Below are 21228 nucleotides of genomic sequence, written 5' to 3' on the forward strand. Positions count from 1 at the left end.
GTCCCTTTAAATATAAATACGTTCTTTTGTATACAATTCTACTAAATCGGAGTTGCTCTCTAAATCTGAATTAGTAAAAACAGTTTACTAATTTGAATTAGTGACTTACTTTTTGCTTCTCAATTAGTAAACTATTACTAATTATTAGTAAAATTTAACTAATTCTACACTCAGAAAAAAATTCGTTTGAAGCAAACAAAATTTTGGTTAAATCAACAAAATAAATGCATTGATATACAGTTAACCAAACATTTGGTTGCATGAACCAACACTGAAAAAAAAATTCTGGTTAGGCTATATTTAACATTACTTTCTAGTTATGTTAACCAGAATTCTAGTTGAATTAACTAGAATTCTCGTTAAAATAACCAGAATTCTGGTTAACCTAACCAGAATCAAAATGTTAAATATACCCTAACCAGAATTCTGGTTATTCTAACTAGAATTTTTTTTCAGTGAAACGTTTATTTAGCTCAATCAAATTTTTTCTTTGTTCAAAAAATTTATTAAAATAAACCAAACAGTTATTTAGATCAAATAAATATTTATTTGAATTAAACAAATTTTGTTTTGAACTAACCAAAAAATTGGGTAAATATAAAAAAAATGGTACATTTGGTTCAAACATATCTTTTTTCTGAGTATAAAGCAAAAAGTGAGTCACTAATTTAAATTAGTAAACATTTTTACTAATTTAGATTTAGAGAGTGATAAAATTCGATCCACTGGGAATTCGAAATAATATTTAAATAAATATATATATTACAAAATGTTTTAAAATAAAATTTCTCTCCTCTTTTTGTTCTTCTATTTCTCAATAAAAACAATTAGAATAAAAAGTGTATAAAGACCATGAGCAATACAATCTAAGACGCAGCGTTAAAAATAGCAAGTTTGCGTGAACGTTTAATAGTAACAATCATAGCAGTAATCACGTCACACAGCCATTTCTGAACGATAGTCCACAGGTCCATCACCTGCGAGTGTACATGCCACTTTATAGCTATTGAAATGACATCATCGACCAACTTCTACGTACAGCTAGCGAACACACGTAATCTTTTTAAACGCAGGCGTATCAGGCGCGTATCTTATTTCCGTTAAGGAACATTCAATGAGAGAAAGAGAAAAGAGGTGAGATAGAAGATAAAAGGAGGAGGGGAGAGAGAGAGAGAGAGAAAAAAAAGGAAAGAACGAGTCGTGCGCCGAGTGTGTGGGTCGCGTGTCAGTAAAAGCTTATGGTTGGTAAAACGAGATAACCAACAACCTTGCAATGCGAAACCATTGGTTATTTGCTACTGGTGTCAATTATTGAATCTTCCATCAATTATTATCGCTTTTGATTTATCATTTATCAATTTCTTTATATTTTATAATTTTTTGCAAATGAAAAGAAAATTTATTTCATTCAAGTGATCGGTTTACTTTACTGTTATTAAATAAATATTTACCTTCGTTAACTATATGTACTTGTAAAGTAGATATTTGTTAAGTAGGTTTTTGTTAAGTAGGTTTTTGTTAAGTATACTTGGTTAAGTATATTAATTTGTATCAAAATATATTTATTTCAAATACAAAAATTATTTATTCAAATACCAGTTTATTTAATTCAAATAAAAATTATTTAAATTATTTAATACACGGAGAAAAATGGAAAACAAAAATAAAGTAATTTTTACTATTTCCGTAAAATCAGAACTGCGTCCGAAATTACTGGCAAATTTTTACTCTGTAAATAGTGAAAACTATTTCCGGTGTAAACTTTACTATTTTAGTATAGTAATTTTTTCTATATTCGAAGCAAAAAGAAATGCGCAGAAGTTCCGGACAGTTCAGATTTTACTAAGGAAGTAGTAAAAGTTACTTTATATTTTTTTCCGTGTACAAATAAATATTTATTTGGAAACAGTCAAATAACCGATTACATATTTGAATCAAATAAATTTTTTTTGACAATGTAGCAGAATTTCATTATTATTTATTAAACAAAAAAATACATATATCTAACCTTAATCTGCAACTAATGTATTCGGATGATGAAAACACGCAATTTAAAATACTTCGAACACTGCCGAATTAAAAATAAAATAAAAGAAGAGTTTGATCGCGGTTTTAAATATTTCGAAGTCAATTACTTTTAAAACAATGAAGAAAATATATTTTTAACACTGATTTTAAAAGAAAAAAAATTTACACTAATTTTCTGCCTTACAAAGTAAAAAAAGTATATAATTGACAATACTTCGAACACTTCCGAATTAAAAATAAATAAAACAAAAGAAGAGTTAGATCGCGGTTTTAAATATTTCAAATACTCCCGGGACAAAAATTTTTACTAAGGCGATAAAAATTTCTTTTTAAATGTTTTCGTTCGCGAGTTAAAATCACTCCCGAAGTTAATTACTTTCAAAACAATGAAGAAAATATATTTTTAACACTGATTTTAAAAGAAAAAAAATTTACACTAATTTTCTGCCTTCCAAAATAAAAAAAGTATATAATTAACAATAAAAACATTGTTGTTTACGGCTTTTTTTTTTACTTTGGACAACAGTTTTAACCACGTCCGAACAGGTCAATTCACGAATTGCAACTGATTTGATTATCTTTGGAATTTTTATAACCTTCGGCCTAATATACCCTTTGTACTTAAATGTAAACATAGCTCGGGACGCAGGTATAAAAATAATTCCATAATCGCTTCGATTTAAATACTTGGAAATAATTTTCAATTAATATTATTTAACGTGATTTCTAATTTAAATGTAAAAAATTTAAATAAATGATTCAGAAGTTAAAAAAAAAACAAAACGTAAATAGTTGTCTATAATACAGTTAATTTTTAAATATATATCAAAGTTGGTTGATGGTTGTTTCTCGACGAATGTTACGGGGGTTGACCCTGTCGAGACCGGTTCGGGTAATTTCTTTTTTTTCTTTTTTTTTTCTTTGTGACTTTGACAGTCTCGCGTAGGTAGTCAGGCAAAGCAAGTAGGTAGGTAGGCATATGGGTACTAACAAATATGACGTCATACATATATGAAGGCGTGAGAGTTACACATATATAATAATGTTTTAGTTGTGCGTCGCGTGTGTCCTAATAAATTAATCAATTTCTAAATAATTTCATCTGCATTCTACATAGAAAAAAATATTGTGAAATATATATAATTATTCAAAAAAAATAATACAATTCAAGAATAAAATTTTTTGAAAAATAGGAATTTCATATTTTAATATATTAATAGGGGATTTTATGACTCTAGTGTCTGCGATAGTATAATGAATTGAATTTAAAGAACATTACTATAATGTATTTAAATATATTTATAATTTAAACTTTCATTTTATATTTATTGTCGAAAATTACTTTTCTTTTTTCGTTTAAAATACGCTCGCAAGAGTCATCGGGGCACAAATAACAATTGCGATTCTTTGATTGATATGAGAAGTGACAAGAAGGGAGAGAACGTGATTATCAAAGAACAGAGAAGAGAGAAAATGCCAAGAACCCTGATCTTCCACGAACATGTAAGAAATACAGAAAGTATACGGGGTCCGAAATACGAGAAAAGAAGACACAATTTTTTTTTCTACAGTTCCGACTGAAAATTTGTTAGGCGCGAATATTTAAATATAATTTCAAAAATTAGAAAAATGGTAAACACACGGAAATAGGGAATTTTATATTGGAGTTTCTGTCTTGCAATGCATTCACTTGGCACTGGTATAATCTACTGATTCGTCTGACCACACCGGAACTATTCTACTTGCAGAAATATTCCTTCTCTAATCTGCTACCGTTTTCACTAACATAAAAATGAATATGACATTTACAATAAAAAAAAATAGAAATATTAAAAGGAATTATGACATAAAAAAAATTTAACAGCTAAAGGTTACCTTACGCAACACTGCTATTTATAAAATATCTTCTCTTTGAAAGTATCAAATATTGGATAACATAATTACAACCCTAGCAATAGTGGAATAATTATTAATTTCCAATTATATTCAGTGATTGAACATATTTTTTTTTAAAGGACAAATACTAATTAACGATGTGGTAAAATAATTTAAAAAACCCTTTTCACGCGAATTTCGTGAAAAATAAAAAAAAAACCAAAAAGGACAACAATTAAGTAAATGATGTTCAGAAAAAATATTTTTGAATATCGCAAAGGGAAGATAAGTACAGGGCAGAGGAACCTATAACATTGGTGATTTCAGTCAGAATTCATGTCTGCTTGATTACGAGTAATAAACTGAACGTTAAGGCGTAAGATTTATGCGCGCCTCCTCATAGGTTCCTCCTTGTCTGTTGTTGCTCTACTGCTTTGATCGCAAATCACTCGAAAGTTAACGCGCAATGATCTGGTCTTCCTTTTTTTCTCTCTCTCTCTATATATATATACTTTTCAATGACCATGCATTTACGAATGTGATTACAATCATAAAATATTTACATAACACTTGAAATTCATAAATCGAATCTGTTTTCATCAAAAAATTAATCGCTAATTACGAAAAGTATTAAATTATGTAATTATTTGCGAAATATCAATAAAAAAAAAAAAATTCTTTGAAACTTTCATATAAAGTATATAAAAAAGAGAAAAAAAATAAGTTTCATACAACTCGATTGATATTGTTGGCTACGTGCAAAAAAAGCTTGTCTTCTCCCAGAACCGAACCTCTGATGCCTTGAGAGAGTATCACAAAAAACTTGAATGTTTCCCACCGTCTATTTCTCTTGTACTTCTCCTTCACTTTAGCGCGCATCATAACGTGATAGTATTTTAAAACTATGATTATAACTTCTGTTTAAATAGTGGAAAATTTAAAATTACAAAAATTTCCGCCGAGATTAGAAAAAATTGATAACAAAAAAAAAACCAACAAAAGAAGTTTTAAATAAATATTTTCGATAAATATTTGAAATAAATATTTTTAATAACTATTTTTACAAAATGAATATTTAGAAATATTTCGAGAATATTTAAAGAAATCCTGATTTTGATTGGTTAAAAATAAATTATAGGGTGAAACGAGGGCGACTTTGGAGAACTTGTGAGAGTACCTTGGAACGGGAGGAAAGACGAGTATACGAGTCACCGCTGAAGATTCCTGGTAGAAACGTTGAACGTGCTTTGAGAGACAACTAACTGCAGTGCTATGCTGTCTGGACCAGCTCTTTCGATAATTCTTTGTACGATTCTGTTTGTTCGTTTTGCACAAGGATTGCCTCTCTTGTAAAACCATACCTGTTTGATCTTGGTGTCAGCGATTACGGCTTGTGGCAATATTTGTACAAAAAATTTATTATTTATAATGACAATTCTTTAAGAGTACTTGCTATAAAGTATATACCTTTGAAGCATTTATTTATAAACAGTTATTTCTCTTTTTTTTCCATTTTCCTCTTCCATCATCAGTTTAAAAACTTTTCTTCTCTATTCTCGATATAATGAATCAGCAATTAAAAATAATGTACACCACACATTTATTTTCAATTACAATTTTAATTCTTTTTATTATTGAGGAAATAATTATTTATTTGCATAAAGTATTTTCCAAAAAAAAACAGGGGTTGGCAATATTTACTTGATCTGTCAACTGATTGTAAGTATTTTTATCGGGTGGTTTTCTTATTGCACAGAGAGAGAAAGAGAGAGAGTATGTTGTGTGTTACACAATACAGACACAAATATAGTGTGGCACAGTATATCGTGTGCTCACGTATTTACTTTTGATCGACAGAAGCGTTGTTGAATGTCGTGAGCTCGCAGGAATAGGTTTTATGTAGACCCAGGCGAGGCAAAAGCCGAATCGATCTGCTGATGTGTCTCATCGCATTCGATGGTTGACGAGGGCTGATGGATGCTTCTGGAATCTCACTGGACACTGCGTCTCGAATGCCAGGTACAATGGATAAAATCTCTCAGTTTAAATCGAAAGCGACTAGTTACTTGTTTTAAACTACCAGTTTTTCTTTTTCCATACGCGAATTCTTCCAAATGTTCTTTGCATGCAACTCAATAGTTTCTACTTTTTTTCAGAATCTGAAATTCCATTTATCATTCTACATTTCTGAAGGCTAAATCTGCTAAACAGAATCTTCCATTTATCATTCTACATTTCTGAAGGCTAAATCTGCTAAACAGAATCTTCCATTTATCATTCTACATTTCTAAAGGCTAAATCTGCTAAACAGAATCGTACATTTTTAACTGAAACATTTCTGAAGGCTAAATCTGCTAAACAGAATCTTCCATTTATCATTCTACATTTCTGAAGGCTAAATCTGCTAAACAGAATCTTCCATTTATCATTCTACATTTCTAAAGGCTAAATCTGCTAAACAGAATCGTACATTTTTAACTGAAACATTTCTGAAGGCTAAATCTGCTAAACAGAATCGTACATTTTTAACTTTGAAACATTTCTGAAGGCTAAATCTGCTAAACAGAATCGTACATTTTTAACTGCGAAACATTTCTGAAGGCTAAATCTGCTAAACAGAATCGTACATTTTTAACTGCGAAACATTTCTGAAGGCTAAATCTGCTAAACAGAATCGTACATTTTTAACTGCGAAACATTTCTGAAGGCTAAATCTGCTGAACAGAATCATCCATTTTGCACCAACTAAACCTAAACGCCAAATAATTAATGATTTACCTAAAGCTTTCAATTGGTAAATTGGGAAAAGATTTTTAAATTGTCTTACAAGCATCAAAAAAAGAAATTTATAAAGGCAAAAAATGTATATGTCGTTCTTAGGAAAAATGTATGATATAGAGTGATATAAAGTGGAAGAAGAAGTTCTTCTAGTTCCTCATCGGAGAGCGTGGTCCCCGCATGTTGCGAGCACTGCAGGTATTGCTTTCTTACTTTTGTCTAAGGGTAGACAAGTCCTGACTCGCGAGTCAACCAGACAGCACTGCGCCTTCACAAACTTCTAAGAACAACTCCATGAAGCGTACATAAAATAAAAGAAACAAGAAATCCAATCCACATATATAGAATACAAAACTCTTGAAGAGAAATCCGTCACGTGATCTGAGAACTTATATATATAAAACAATATATGTATATCATTTATAGTTACGGGTATACAAAATTTCATATTCTTTTCAAAATCAAAAACAAAATATCTAAATAATTGTTTTAATTTGTGGAAATAATGGTCGATTCGCTCATGATTTGTCCACTTCTATATAGCTTCCTATCTGCTATAGATCAATTTATCTTTAAAACCAGCTCGTTATGTGGGTTGGGCTTGAAGGCAAAGGGGAATCGGGATGGCTAGACGGTGGGAACTGGGAACCATTCTCGGTTGCGGGCAAAAGCTGCGTTGGTCGACAGGTGCATCGACCTCAAAGGTCGCAATACTGCTACTAGACTAGTGTACTATAACTTGAGTAAAACATTTTGACGTTCTCCTTGTATCATTGCCTGACTCTCTTCTTCTCTTTATTTTCTTTCTCTCGTTAGTCTCTTCTAACAACATATATCCTGAAGCTAAAGTCGAAAAACTCGTGTCTTAGTTCAGTGATTTCTGTGGGAACAATTCAGAACGAAGTCACTTTTTTTTTTTTTTTTTTTTAATAAACGCATAAAAAAAAAGTTTAAGAAATTTTAAATTACTTCGATCGGGAAGCTTTTTCCCTAATGTCACATAAATATGAAGAAAGGAATTTTTTAAATTTACGATAGTTTGGTGGCTCTTTGGCAATATTCGCAAGCAAAAACGTCGTTGTTTATTTAGAGTCACTTTCGACAGTTACCTCGTTACTCGTTTAAATTTACGACGCGTACTCGATTTGAACAAAAGCAAAGTCCGCCCTGGCATTAAACACATACAGTGAAATGTATCGATCGCTGGATATTACGAAATTTTTTTTCGTGAATTTCTCACTCATATGATGCAACGTGTCAAAATGTTTGGCAGAAATAATTTTATATAATATTTATAATTTCTGTTATAAAATCAATTATTTACCTAATGGTTTACAGATTAGATGAATCAAATATATATTGCGTGTGTATATACAAATAAAAAAAGGCTGTAAGTAAAGAAAAAAGAAGCTAACAATAATAGTCCGTTCATCGTGGTAGCAGCTGTAAAAGCAGCCCGACACTAACAATCAGAATGCTATCAAGTAATCTTACGTTCTCAAGAGATTCTAATGTTATTCGCAACAACAAATCGCCTTGTGGTAGATCGTGAGATATATACCATCGCGCCTTCTTTGCACACTTACCGCTAACTTTATTCCCTAACTATTCAGCTTCTTGAATAGATGACAAGCATGGTATAAAACAGGAATAGCTATGAGTGTAGATATTCTTTTTTTCCCTTCTTCTTCATTTTTTTTTTTAGCTCAATAAACATTTACGCTCGTTTCCTAAAATAGCAAACGACAACTTGGAAACGCCCTGCATAACATCTAGGGCGGGCACTTATTTCTAATTCCAGCATTAATTTAGTAGAGTCTCGTGCGAAAATGATCTTATTTTGGATTATAATGTCCCACCTTAGAGATAAAAATATAGAAAGCTATATTCAATTGTAAATGAAAGAAATGCTTTTACAACAAAAGGGTGTATGAGAAAGAGACGATTTTTTTTTGCAAAAAAAAGATTTCTTTAAATATATAATTATATTTCACATCCTTTTCATATAGCTGGTATTCTCTATTATTTTGTTACTAAATGTTTCGCGAAATTTTAAGAATTTGAATACTTGGAAGAAAAAATTTACGATATAAATTTTGAAAAAAATTTCCTAATTTCTACACCTGTGAGATATAAAAGAGGTCTACGACCTATCGCGACAAATTTAAGTATTAGCAACATCCTTCTGAAGAGAATGAAACTGTGCCAAGAACGTGAATTATTCCTTCTCGACGGCTCTACTGACCAACAGCAACCTTTATTTATTCAACTAGCAACGAGTAAAGCTGTTTTTTTTTATCGATGAAACGCAATACCAATAAAAAAAATGTACTTTACACTTTAGATAAATTATACACGAGGCAAATTTAATATTTTTTTAGATTTCTAAATTCGATTATTAAATCTACAATAATCAAAAATGGCGGATCCAATATGGCTGACGAACAAATGATTCTAAAAATTATCTCAATGATTTTTTTTTTCTAGTTTCCATACTATTTTTCCATAATAGATTTCTATCAAAGTGTCAGCGTAATAATTGCATTTATCTCTATTTGGCAAAAAACACACTAACCACACTGGTATGTCCTTTGCAATTTCCTAGAAAATTTGAGAAATTTCGAATTGCTGCAAAACGATTAAGCAAATGATGATCTCAATATACTGAATTACTATATACCGATAAATTAAATATAAAAATGTATTTTCATAATAAAGAATTTTCCCGCATTAATGTAGAATTTAATTTTTTCTATAATAAATAAATAATCAATTTTTTTTCCATGAAATCAATTTATATAATAAAAATAACAAAAACAATCGTAATTTGTAACTCAACAAGATTATAACTTTTTTTTTTCCTTTTAATATTAGCTATTAACAAATTTATAAAATAAAAACATCCTTAATTTACAAGAATGATAATGTTTAAAGTCATTCTCGGCACTGTGCTAAATAACACTGTTAAAATGTCTAGCACGTTTCACTGAGTGACTTAGCTGTGAATGTCGAAATTGTTTATAAAAAAAAAAAAAAGTTGTTTTATGAAGAAAAACTTCTCGAAAAGTAAAGTTGCTTCATTGAATGAATTCCAAAAAGGTAATTTTGATATATACAAGCGCGCACCAAGAAATCATTCTATTATTATTACTTTTCTAATAAATAGCAACAAAATAAAAAAAAATACAATATAAAATTACGAAAGAAATTGATTAATATAAGAAAATAATTATAATATTTGAAATATCAAAATTATTATTGGGCAAGAGATATATCTAAAACTTGACACAATCAACGAATCATTTTTCACTATTGTCAGAAGATTCACTTTAGTTGTCGATTGCAAATGTAGATTGAGCCAATTTAATATCTCATGCCAACTTTCTCCAATTGTGAAGATATATTCTTTCTTAAAGTTGGTTTGACAGCAGTCAAACACTTTCGTGAAAGAGATAATGCTGTAGAGCGAAAAAGTGAGATGAAGAGGAGAACTTGTACGCCCATACTAACGAGGTTCAATTACTTTGCAGTGATTCCTATCGCTCAGTAACATCTGACAGATGCGAATCAATATATTGAGAAGCAAAATCTTTTATATATATATAAATATAATCAAAACGAAAAGAATTATTAAAATGAATAAAAAAAAAACACAGTCGAATAAATCTAATTAAATGTAATAAAAAAATTTATCTATTTTTCATTGATTATTCGAAAAAAAAAAAAAACTTTTGTCAACGTTATTGACTTTTTTTTCGATCCAATCATTAATTTACAAATCTAGTTGGCAGTCCAGTGTGTGTCGAGTTTTAAAGATAATTGCAGTTACATTTCTTTTGCTCTTGCTAACGATTTTGTTGGGAGAACCTGAACGAGAGGAAAGACGAAGCTGCACAAGTGAAATCGGTCCCTGACCCGGTTTCTCTTCATCTTCTCAAAAAGTTAATACGAATCGAAGTTGAACCCGTGTGCCAATCAAATTATCATTATAATACACGGACGTGAGTACAATCAAAATATATCACTTTTAAGAACTACTTATATACGCAGTAGGCCGCTTCTTTGCACGCTTTTAGATATACAATCAACTCAACATTTGATCCATAATCTCACATCACTATATACATATATATATATACAGTGAGTGCAAAAATATACTCCCACACTTTGCAATCTATTATAAATACATATATGGGGTGTTCCACAATTACAAAATCATCAAAAAAAGCCATACTCGAATCTTTTTCACACGCATTTTATATATTATAGAGAGAGAGAGAGAATCTATTATAGACTAACAAAATTAGAATTTTATTATTGTGTAAACATTAATTTTTAAATTTTCTTATTCGTTTGTATTTTGAATTAAATTTCACTTATTTATTTCCATTATAGAAATTTTATTAGCCACTTAATTACCTATTCTAGTTATTTTTTTTAAATTTTAATTATAGATTTAAATCATTTTAATTTTACTTGTCGCAGAGCAAAATAAATATTTTATTCAAATAATTTTTATTTTAATCTAATAAATTGTATCACCCAGAGAAATGTTTTATTTGAACCAATTATAATATATTTGAGTTAAATAAATAGATTTGTCTCACAGCCTACTAGCCTATTTATTTGGCGTAAATAAAATTTTTTATTTTAATCAAATAAAAATTTATTTTAATCAAATAAATATTTATTAGGCTATGAGACAAATATTTATGAGCCAAAAGTTTTGAACGTTCAAATGAATTAAATTTTTTTTGCAACTTCTTTAAGTACGAATTTTATTACAAAATATTGTTTTAAATATCTAAAAAGAAGTTATTAATTTAATAATTGTTTAATTTACTGTTTTATTTTACATTGCCATTATAATTTTTAAAAATTTATAGATTGAAAAAAATATTTTGTTCATTTGAACGTTCAGAACTTTTGGCTCATAAATATTTAATTTCTCTTGGTGTATATTTAAACCAATATCACAGAAAAAAAAATTTATTTGATTCAAATACTCCATTACTTGACAATTATATCAAATAAATATTTACTTGAACCAAATAATTTGTTTTTTAAATTAAATAAATTGTAATAGAACCAATAATTTCTATCTTTGAAACAAAAATATCATTTCAAATAATAATTATTTGATACAAATAAATATTTATTTGATAATAGTCAAGTAATCGAGTATTTAAATCAAATAAATTTTTTTTTTCGAATAATTTCTGTATTTGAAACAAATACGATTTAATTGATTCAAATAATAATTTAATACAAATAAATATTTATTTAAAAATTTATTTAAAAATTTATTTAAAATTTTATTTATTTATTTTTATTATATTTTATTTATTTAAATTTATTTATTAATTTAAAATAGCCAAGTAATCGATTTTTTGAATCAAATAAATTTTTCTCCGTGTTTTATTTTTCCAATTAAGGCGTCATTTCGAAAATTTGGTACCGAATTCGGATTCAGCGAACACGAAAACTCCCCGATTAATTATTTTCACCTAAATTTGTCTTAAAAAATTCTTTTTTAATCGCCATTTTGAATCCGCCATTTTGAATTTTGAAATTCTGCCTTCGAATTAGAATTAAGCGATTGAATTGCAAACTTTCGAATTTGTTTGGAATAATACTGAACTTTCAATGTCAACATAAAAATAAATAATATAAAAATAAAGAATAAACTTGTTTTTTCTGATTTAAAAAGTAAAAGATTGAATTTAATTAATATATAAGTATTCAACACTCCTATTAAAAAATTAATTTAATAGTGTAATAAAATTGTGTGTATTGAAATATGTAATTTAAAATATATACACAAGGTCTCTCAGTATAAATACATGTATAAGTAGAGTATTAAATAGCATTGCAAATAATGAATAATCCACATTGAGTGAGAGAGAGAGAGAGAAAAAAAAATCTTTAAAAGTACAATATATACACATGAATTGTATGCGCGAGAAGATCATGCAGAAAGAAAGAGAGAAGGAAAAATTTGCGAGTGTGTGTGCAAAGGCGCCCAAGATGTGGTGAATCAGCGTGAATGCGAGCTTACGTAATCAGTTTGACCAAGGCAAGAATGGCTAATCTATATACCGACTTTACCTTCCCCAAACTCTCTTTTTTCGCGCGCTCATTGTCTTTATTTTCTTCTTTCAAAAATTTTTTTTATCAATTCTTTTTTTCCAGTCGTATAAATTCTCTTTAAAGACAAATAAAAAAGGCCTTATTTTTTATTTTTCAAACGAGATTTTTAAATTAAAAAAAAAAAAAAAAATTTCAACAAAATCACTAAAAAAATAATATATAATAAATAAATAAAATATAGAAATCGGTATTTAAAAAAATATTTATGTTGTTTACATTCATTTTGATAAATATGAATAATTAAAGATCTTCTTTTTTTTCGAGAAAATAAAGAGAGAGAGAGAAGAAATATTATTGCTAATGACAAATATTAATAATATAATTCCTTAAATGTCTGATGTGAGTTTTTGAATCAAAAGAGATAAACATGAAAGCGGGGCCGATCGACAGAAATGAGAGTCGACAACGACGAATCGCCCCGAGACAGAGAGCAATCAATAGTTTGTGGCGATCGAGAGAAGAGCCCACAAGCAACACGTATATAAAGAAAAATTTAATACGTCTGACCTAATTTCAATAGCGCATGGAAGGAGGGGGGGGGACTTTTAAAGCCCCATAAAAGAACGACCGAAATGATCAATTAATGATCCACCAATGACATATCAATGATGTTAATAATCAAAACTAATTTTAATGAAAAATTGTAACGTCATACTGGATGTTATATATTCAATTAATTACTGTCGTATATTGACATTACTTTTAAATATTAAAAAAATATAAATAAAAAATTCACCATTGGGAATATTTTTTTTTTTAAATATTTTTGAACCATTTCCAAAAATTTTATAAAAAAATAAAATCCTTTTTTTTCAAATTATACAGGTGGAAATATTTCGGTTTTATAATTAATATTGAATTACAATCGCGATAATAATAATTAGAGAGAAAAAAATTATCTCGTACGATGAGAATGTAAAAACACAATCAATATTGTCACGGTGTTGCATCAGATAAAAATTTCCACCTGAATAATTGAAAGTGGCGCCATATATATAATATTTTAATTATTCTTATCTCTTACATGTTTTGCCATCCTCTGAAGTAATCAAAAGTAGTTCTTCATTCTTACCTGCAACAAAAATAAAAAAGAAAATTTATAAATGAAAAAATAAATTAAAAAATGTAATTATTCGAAAATAATTAGAAACACACAAAAAATAGAAAAAAAATAGTTACAAGATTTTATAAATAGTTTTTTTTTTTTGTTAGCGCTTATGTTCTGAAATTAAAATTTAATATAAATAAATATTCGAAAATGAAATGTTAAAAAAAATATATTCGAGGGAAGATTCGAACTCTAGACTCAAGAACACTGAACAGCAGTCAGGTATCTTACCAACTGCGCTATTGCCGCGAAATAGAAAATTAAAAATCGTTAAAAAATTCTTATCTAGATTAGCTATATGTTTCTCTAGAATAGCGAAAACTTTCCTTGTTTAAGTGAAACGTGATATTTTCTCGATAAACATGTTTTTTTAATAAATTCTTAAAAGTCCATAAAAAAAAAAAATTGAATATATTTTTGAAGTGAAATTTATATCACAAATGTAACATATAGACATAATTTAAAATAATCCTTAGCGTGAATAATTGATATAATGTATATACGAAGCGAATATTGGATCAACTCGACTTTCGATGCCAGAGAACATTTGATGAGGTTTTGAGATAGCAGTGAGCAGTAGTATATACAGTATCAGATAAGTACTGTCAGATTTCGTTAACCAAGAAGCGGTAAACAACTGATGAGATACTACTTAGACAGTTGAACAAATTATGCATTACTCTTATAAAATTTTTTGGCAAGACACGCTACTGTCGAGAGCCAGTAAGCTCGTGACTCAAGTTAATTTTGTCTTCCTCTCTTTCTCTCTGCGCGCTTTAACATTGGCATTGGGGCGCGTAAATTTGATTGTCCCGCGCGTCTGACACAGAAATAAGTGAAGTTCGAACAACTGATCGATCAATTTCGATATTTTAAAAAAAAAAAAAAATATGCTAGTTTTTATTATTTTATGTATTGATGAAATGTTTTCTAATTTTTAGAAATTACGAGTAAACGAAAGTGATGAAAAATTAAGGTAAAAAAAAATGAAAGGCCTCTGTACAACAAAAACCTATATACTTGGTAACTATCCAGGTCATCCTCTTCGGAACGACGAGAGGCAAGTAGGGGAGGAGTGTAAAAAGAGGACGAGAATGGAGGCTGCAACTCGGTAAACAGTGCTTCTTCCTGGACCATATGCCAAATCTGCATTGCTCGGCTGGTTTATCTAACTTTTATACACCAAATCATCCTTCAGGTTTTATGATTAAACAAGATAAAAGATACGATTTTCAAGAAATTTACGCGCGAGCTTTATTTTCCAATGAATTTCCAATACACAAAATAGTTCAAAATACAACTAATTTTAAATTCGCGAAATTTTATTCAAAATTTTCAATTAAAATTTATAAATTACAAATAAAAATTTGCAAAAAATTTTATTTCCATAATCTTGTCACAAACTTTTAAACTCTCTTAGAAATGAGAAATCAAAAGTTTGGCATATCCTGTAAATAGACACCGCTGAAACTAAAATAACAACTATATTTCAAAAAGTATTTCTACCAATGTGAAAGAAGCATGAATGAAGAAAAAAAAAAGAAAACCAAGAATTTAAACGAAGGAAAGTAAAGAAGAACTTATGTTCAGATGAGGAAAGCACTTTTAGATTCGAGATTTATGAATAGCGGGCGACAATTTCATTTCGTTGGGTGCTTGTCAAACCATTACAGCCTACGCAAAAATTTTTTCATATGAATCTATATCTTGATTCTCAGTATAGTTCTCTTTCTCTCTATTTCGCCAAAATATCAGGTAAAATTTTGTATGACTAAGAAATGTATACATTATAATATTATGTAAGCAATAAACGATAAATTTTTTTTAAACAAAATTACGATTAATAAATAATTTTTTTTTTAAAAATTCAATTAAAACTTTTTTTTAAATACTCTTACAATTTATAAAAATATTTATACATTTATACAAATACTTATATAGAAAGAAAAGTGATATATTAAGCTAGCAATAACTGCATTCTTTTTAAATTTATCTAAAGAAGGAAAACTGGTGAAAAAATTTTTTTCTCAATTTGAAATTGCATAAACAATCTGAATTTTTATATGATTCTATTTCACTATGAGTATGTATAAGTATCTTTATATATGTATATAAGGGTGAATAACCGGAGTTTAAAAATACGTTGCAATCCCATTGGAATGCGCAATGCGCTCTACGCATTCGTCGTGAGTACCAAGATACGACGATGGCCCACAGACAAAACCCTGTTTCTAATTAAGACTCACTTTTCATCGAAAGTCCCGTCCTAGTTTAATCAATCTACCCACCTGTAATCTTTATCTATCAGAATTTATTCTCAATATATATGCCAATTTTTTATCTAATATAATTTTTCTTCTAAATTTTTATCTTTTTATATAAAATTTTACAAGTTTTACATTATAAAAAAAAATCGGACAAGTACAAGTTGCGCACTCGCACTAATTCAAAGGGTTCCGTATACACCGACAATAATAACCTCTTTTTTATATAGAAATAAATTACAAAAAAATTTAAGGGGGGAGGGGGTCAAATCCGAATTTTCTCGCTATATTTTTCCTGTAATCTACACGTGAAATACGTATGCAGGCCTCGGATCGACTTACAGGCACAAAAAAAGTCGTTTTAGTCGATTTATGTTCGAAAAAAAGGTCAAAAAAGTCGATTTTTTTTATTTTAACAAAAAAAGTTTTACAGATTTTCAAATAAAAATTTTTTTTTTTAAATAATAATAATTTTAGAAGAGTTATAAAGTTGAAATTTTTAGAAATAATTGAATTTCAAAAGATTTTGTTAATTTTCAGACAATAATTAAATTTTACAGAATTAAAAATAATTTATTAAATAATTTTAGATAACATTTTTTAAAAGTAATTGAATTTTCAATGATTTATAATTAAGATTTTTGAAATTAATTGAACTTCAAGTGATTTTTAATTAAAAAATGGTTTCAGATAATTGAATTTTCGAATAATATTATGAAAATAGTTAAAAATAATTAAATTTCATGAGAGAGTTATAATTGAAATTATTAAATTTCAAACAATTTTAGATGGTAAATTTTAAAAGCTTTTAAATTTAAATTTTTGAAAATAATTGAATTTTAGTTGATTTTGTATTGAAAATTTTGAAAATAATTTAATTTTATTTGATTTTGAATGGAAATTTTGTAAAATTTTTTGAATTTTAAAAGATTTTGAATTAAAAATTTCGTAAATAATTGATTTTGAATTGAAATTTTGGAAAATAATTGAATTTTAAAAGATTTTTAATTGAAAATTTTGTAAATAATTGAATTTTAATTGAAATTTTGGAAAATAATTTAATTTCAAAAGATTGTGTTAATTTTCAGACAATAATATATAATATATTAAGAGAAATTTCTAATAATTTCTGTTGATGAAGAATTTATTAGAATTTTTTGGTAATTTTATTTTGTTAATTTTTTTTAATTATATACAATGATTAAATTTCATAAAAATTTTAATTGAAAAATAGTTTCAAAATATTTGAATTTGTGATAAATTCCATTAAAATTATTAAAAATAATTAATTTACTGAAAAGTTTTAGTTAAAAATTTGTTAAAATAATTGAAATAAAGAAGATCTGAAGAAGATCTGCATTTTATACTAAAAAAATCGTAATTTATTCAAAAAAATTTTTTTTAATTTAAAAAAAAGTCGAAAAAGTCGCATTTTATTAAAATAAGTCGAAAAAAGTCAGGGTCATTTTTTGCAACTTTTTTGAAAAAAAAACCGATTTCTTTCCTTTCTAGTTCGATCAAATCCAATCGGTCTCGCTATATTTTTCCTGTAATCTACACGTGAAAATACGTATGTGTACTAAATTGCAATTCTTTATATAAAAAAATGTAGAAGTTAAGGAGAGGGGACACAAAGCTGGGACGAACGCAAGAGTCTTTTCATAAGGGTTCCGTCGGTACACCAAAGGTGTACGGAACCCTAACAATAATTATAAAATGAAGTATATAATTAATAAATACAATTAGTAAATATAATTCAATTATAAATAAATTAAATCATAACTATTGATTTATAGCATAATTATAATTTTTTAAAAATAAATTCCTCCGAGAATAATTCATTTTGGAAGGTATTTCTATTTTTAAAAATTCTATTTTATATACACTGAGATATGCAGTATATGCGATAAAATATTTAAACGGTGAAAAAAATTACAAATTTACATAAAAAAAATTGGGTCAAAAATGGTCAACTTTAGACACAGTAACGGTTACCATGGCAACAGTTGTTATAATCACCATAGCAACGGTTGCTATGGTAACCGTTACCACAGCATCCGTTGCTATAGTAACTTTTACCGTAACTGTTACCATAGTTATTTTTTTTTTTAATAAATAAATTTCACTCTTTAAAACCTTTTCCAAATTAAAAAAATGGTTTTTAAAATTTTTGTTTAAAAAAAAATTAATCGAATGAATATGCTTTTATTATTCAGACATGCATATAAATATTCATATCAATATATTATAAAATGTTAACAATTGGATTAAACGCTCAATAAAAGATAAGGAGAAATCAAAACTTTTACACATTTTTACACTCATAAAAGTGTTCTTTTCAATCTAAGAAAGTTACATTTTACTAAACGATAATTTTATCTTTTCATTAAATAATTTCTCTTTTTAATATAGGAAATTATTATCCTTAAAAAAATTACAATGAAATTGAAATAAGTATTAGATGTCAAAAAAAAAAAAAAAAGTGCGATATAAATATTTCAATAAAATTTAAAAAATGAAGTTTTTTATCTCTCAGTGTATAATTAATCAAAATAACTATTACTATGGTAAAAATTTGCAAGGTATTAAAATAGTACCATTCTTTTTTTTTTTATCAGTTGAAACAATTTTATTACAATTACTTTATTTTAAGAACAAATTATATATTTCTAATAAAATGTATGAAGAAATAATATTTAAATGAAACATTCTTAAGACAGAAACACTTGAATATAGGAACACATATTTTTTACATATATACAACACAATTAACACACAAATGCACTAGTTAAGAAATTAGCAAAATTTGAAGATATAAGTTTGCTTCCATATAATTGTTGGTTAATTCATGTTAGTGTAACTGCAAACATAATGCCAAATTAGAAAAGGTGTTTTTTTTTTTTTTTGAAGCCGCTCATATAGATTTTTCTTGTTAAGGCTAATTTGATGCACATCCAACAAGATGGCATACCATCACAGTGTTTACAGCGCTTTGCTCTCGGCTCAGGCATCCTCGCGAACTCAGCGATGTTCCATGATTTTTCTAATGTAGTTAATAGCAGCAACTAATGTTGTTGTTTTTTTTTAATATCTTCTTATTTTAACACTCTTTTCTCCACTTTGTTAATCTTCACACTTTTTTTTTTTTTGCTCTTCTTTAAATTCTTCGACACATTGAATCCTCAATTTTTTTTTTTCAAATTTACCAACTCAAATCGTAAACAACGTAAATTGTTGTTTTTCATCAATGATACATTAATCATTGATTATTATAAATAATATAAATTTCTAAAATATCAATACAACATTGAACTAATAACAAATGTTGCGATTGAGCACTGATAGTATATTAAATACTATAAACTGGAACAAGAATTATAAATATTTTTTTTTTTTTATTTATATAAATAATATATATTGAATATTTTTAAGACACTTGGAAATTTGATGAAGGCAAGGAGTTCTTAGTTTTCTTTTTTTTTAAATCTAATCTCTAATTATCTCTTGTAAAATTATACATCTTTTTTCGAACTTGTTTCTTTCGCAATGTTCACAAAATCTTGCCAGGAATGCTCTTTTTCAATAAAGGAATGATAAAATATGGTTATTGTGTCGTAGAGAAGTAGTTTTTTCATAATAATTATAAATGATGCTTCATATGATTCTTCAGGCATCCACTTCATTCATCTCTTCATTTTCTTTTTTTTTTGTATTTCCTTTTTTCTCTCTCTCACTCTCTCTCTCTCTTTCTCTCTCTCCCTCACACACTTTTTTCTTCTAACTCCTTACATTTTAATTTCTTCTTTCTTCACCCTTAATAAAAATCTTAATTCACCCTTAAAATTCCACTGATTAAAGTTATTTTCTATTTTCCAATTATTCATAAAAATTTCATTACAATAATAAATTATTGTAAAAATTAATAAAATGTTGATCTCCAGGATTTGTAGAATTCCTCAATTTTTTTTCAATGATTTTTGTTGCTTTATTTGCTGAAAGTCATAAATACTGAAGTTCCTTTTGCTATTTTCTAATATATGACTATTGCTCTGGAATTGTGAACATTTATTTTATTTATTAAATTGAAAATAGAATTGTTTCAAAAGAAGAAATGAGAGAGATGAGAGAAGAGAGAATATTATATTATTATAAGTTTATCACTGTATATAATTAACTTCCGTTTCTATATAGAGAAAATGAGTCAATTTTTATTATTATTTTTTTTTTTTTAAACATTAAAATATCGCGAAATAGAAAAACGTTGTCGGCGCGAAAGCGGCCATGTCACAGACTGATTCGGGCTGCCTTCTCGGCTTCTCAGTGAACCTCGGGGTTCCTGGCTTTGAGCCAGTAATAAAAGCTTCCGGTCTTAGACGCTTCGTGGCGCTACCCCAGGAAAAAAAAATAATCTTCTTTTTGGAAAATAAAAATTTTGAAGATTTTTTTTTTTCCCTATAATTGAAAAAAAAAATATAAAATTTTTGATAATAAATCGCTAAAGCTGAAGACATACAGAATCCTATACAAATCCTTCTATCCTTGCAACGAGTAAACTATTCACTCAAAAATATATCAAAACTCATATTTTCCACTCGATGCAATTCATTTATAACTCTCATTTTCAAATTCTATTTTTAAAATAATATTTACTTCAATTATTTTCGAGGTATTTTCAAATATTTCGAAAGAGTTTACATTTTCAGCAACATTAACAAGGTGATAAACAATCGTTTAAAGATTTAAAGCTTCTCAATTGTCTTATCGAATTTTATCATTATTAAAAAATTATTAAAGATCAGGGAAAAAAATTAATTTACAAGAAGAAAATTCGTCGACCAAGGGAAAAAATTTCAAATAAACTTAATTCATAATTTTCAATTATTATAATTATAATAATTATAATAATTATAATAATTAAAATTATTATAATTATAATAATTAAAATTATTATAATTATAAATGATATTATAAAATGTATACCTGAATCAAGATTAAAATTAATTAATCCTCAAATTGAAATTAAGA

The 21228-nt window shown here is 27.3% G+C and overlaps 1 protein-coding gene across 1 annotated transcript in view; it reads right to left on the reverse strand.

Moving 5' to 3' along the window:
• LOC127277589 (myocardin-related transcription factor A) overlaps nucleotides 1-19533 on the reverse strand; it is a 61742-nt gene extending 42209 nt beyond the window's left edge. Inside the window, exon 1 of the mRNA XM_051298847.1 lies at nucleotides 19175-19533. Coding sequence (XP_051154804.1) covers nucleotides 19175-19214 — 40 coding nt within the window. The 5' untranslated portion in view covers nucleotides 19215-19533. The remainder of the gene's footprint in view (nucleotides 1-19174) is intronic.
• Nucleotides 19534-21228: the final 1695 nt, after the last annotated feature.

Source organism: Leptopilina boulardi, unplaced genomic scaffold (assembly GCF_019393585.1).
Source record: "Leptopilina boulardi isolate dan_hultmark-lab unplaced genomic scaffold, ZJU_Lbou_2.1 LbouV2_110, whole genome shotgun sequence".
Classification (NCBI taxonomy): domain Eukaryota; kingdom Metazoa; phylum Arthropoda; class Insecta; order Hymenoptera; family Figitidae; genus Leptopilina; species Leptopilina boulardi.